Source organism: Crocuta crocuta, unplaced genomic scaffold (genome assembly GCF_008692635.1).
Source record: "Crocuta crocuta isolate KB4526 unplaced genomic scaffold, BGI_CrCroc_1.0 scaffold440, whole genome shotgun sequence".
NCBI classification, from domain to species: domain Eukaryota; kingdom Metazoa; phylum Chordata; class Mammalia; order Carnivora; family Hyaenidae; genus Crocuta; species Crocuta crocuta.
Window position 1 is genome coordinate 61,365 of NW_027527457.1, and position 1,860 is coordinate 63,224.

Below are 1,860 nucleotides of genomic sequence, written 5' to 3' on the forward strand. Positions count from 1 at the left end.
CTGTGTTCCTGTGTATATGTGTTGACTGTATAACTGTGTGTCAGAAAGCCTGTGTATCTTGAGTGTGCTGCTATTCCTGTTTCTGTCTCCACCTATGTGTCACCATTATGCTGCATGTGTCTCTGGATATTTACCTATGTGGTGTGTGTGATTCTGTTTCAGTAAGTCTCTGTGTGTGTCTCTGAATGTATTTCTCTGTGATACTCTGGCTCTGTGAGGCTCTCTGTCTCAGAATGTGGGACTATATGAGGGGATCTCTGTGGGTTTGGAATATATGTCTCTGTGAGTGAATATCGCAGTGTCTGTGATCCTGGCTTGGTCTCTCGCACTCCCTCTTTGAGTCTTTGTGAGTTTATTTTCATGAGTCTCTGAATGTGTGTCCCCCACACTCCGTTGTTTATTTTACACTGGCTGAGTATCAACAATGCCTGGGGTGCTAGGCAGGGCGGTTTCTGCCTCAGTTCTGGCACTCATGCGAATTAGATAGAGATAGCTGACAGGAAGGACCAAGGCTGAAGATTTTGGGAGCAGTGAGGGCTGAGAAGAAATGTACAGGAAGGGCGCAGGAGGGCCTGGGGACTCTGGTGAGTGGCCGTCCTGCCCCTTGCCCTGGCCGAGGGTGAGGGGATCCCTCCGTGGGACCCTTTGCCTATCTGCTGCTTTTCCGGAACCCCAGACTGGGAGGTTCACAATCCTACCCTCTCCTGAGGTGGGAGGTCCCCTTGCGGGGTTGGGTTGCGGGGTCCAGGGGTCTAGAGAGTTCGGTGTTCACATGTGGTGGGCTCAGGGACCTGGGCTCCGTGTCCAGTCCTCCCCACCCCCTGCTCCCACATGCTGCTCTGGCTCCAGCTGACCCGCATGAGCTCCATCAGCTGAGGAGTCGGAGTTGGGGCCTGGGGGCTTTGCAGTGGCAACAACTGTCACTGGGGCCATCCCCTAGGATTTTCCAGCCGCCGCCAGGCACCTAGACTGGTTCTGACGGGCAGTGGAGCTTGTCTGTGGGGCCCAGGAAGCCCTGGGATGGGAGAGCTCTCCTAACTGTAGGAGACCAGCCCGAGCCTGGTGGGGCCCTAAAGACCCAGCTCTGTGGCCCTCCCTGGCCATCTTGGATGACGCATGCTTCCCTCTTTCCACAGGCCTGTCTGGCCCTGAGGGAGTCCCCTTTCTGAAGCTGTGGTGCTTGGACGACCTCTCTGCATTGCCGGGCACCTGTAGGTGTCCCTCAAGAGCTCAGTCTTGAGGTTCAAGTCAGTGTGGCCATGAAGGGGCTGCCTATGGGGCTGATGCTGTGACCCCGGAGTCTGCCTTTCCTGCCAGTCCCCCTGCCCAGAACATGTGGCTGCGGCTTGGCCCGCCCTCGCTGTCCCTGAGCCCCAAGTCCACCGTTGGCCGGAACCTGTGCCTCACCCTGTGGTTCCTCAGCTTGGTGCTGAGGGCCAGTACCCAGGCCCCAGCGCCCACAGTCAATACTCACTTTGGGAAGCTAAGGGGTGCCCGGGTACCATTGCCCAGTGAGATCCTGGGGCCTGTGGATCAATACCTGGGGGTGCCCTACGCAGCTCCCCCCATCGGCGAGAAACGCTTCCTGCCCCCCGAGCCACCCCCATCCTGGTCGGGCATCCGGAACGCCACGCACTTTCCCCCAGTGTGCCCCCAGAACATCCACACAGCCGTGCCCGAAGTCATGCTGCCCGTCTGGTTCACTGCCAACCTGGATATTGTCGCTACTTACATCCAGGAGCCCAACGAAGACTGCCTCTACCTGAATGTCTATGTGCCCACGGAGGATGGTGAGTGCTTCGGCCGGGCACTGTGCCCTCCCCGCCTCCCACCCGCCCTGTTGTGTTTGTGGCTTCCATC

At 58.1% G+C, this 1,860-nt stretch overlaps 1 protein-coding gene across 1 annotated transcript in view; it reads left to right on the plus strand.

The window, feature by feature from the left end:
* NLGN3 (neuroligin 3) overlaps positions 1–1,860 on the plus strand; it is a 20,558-nt gene that overhangs the window by 681 nt on the left and 18,017 nt on the right. Inside the window, exon 2 of the mRNA XM_077763264.1 lies at positions 1,137–1,790. Coding sequence (XP_077619390.1) covers positions 1,334–1,790 — 457 coding nt within the window. The 5' untranslated portion in view covers positions 1,137–1,333. The remainder of the gene's footprint in view (positions 1–1,136; positions 1,791–1,860) is intronic.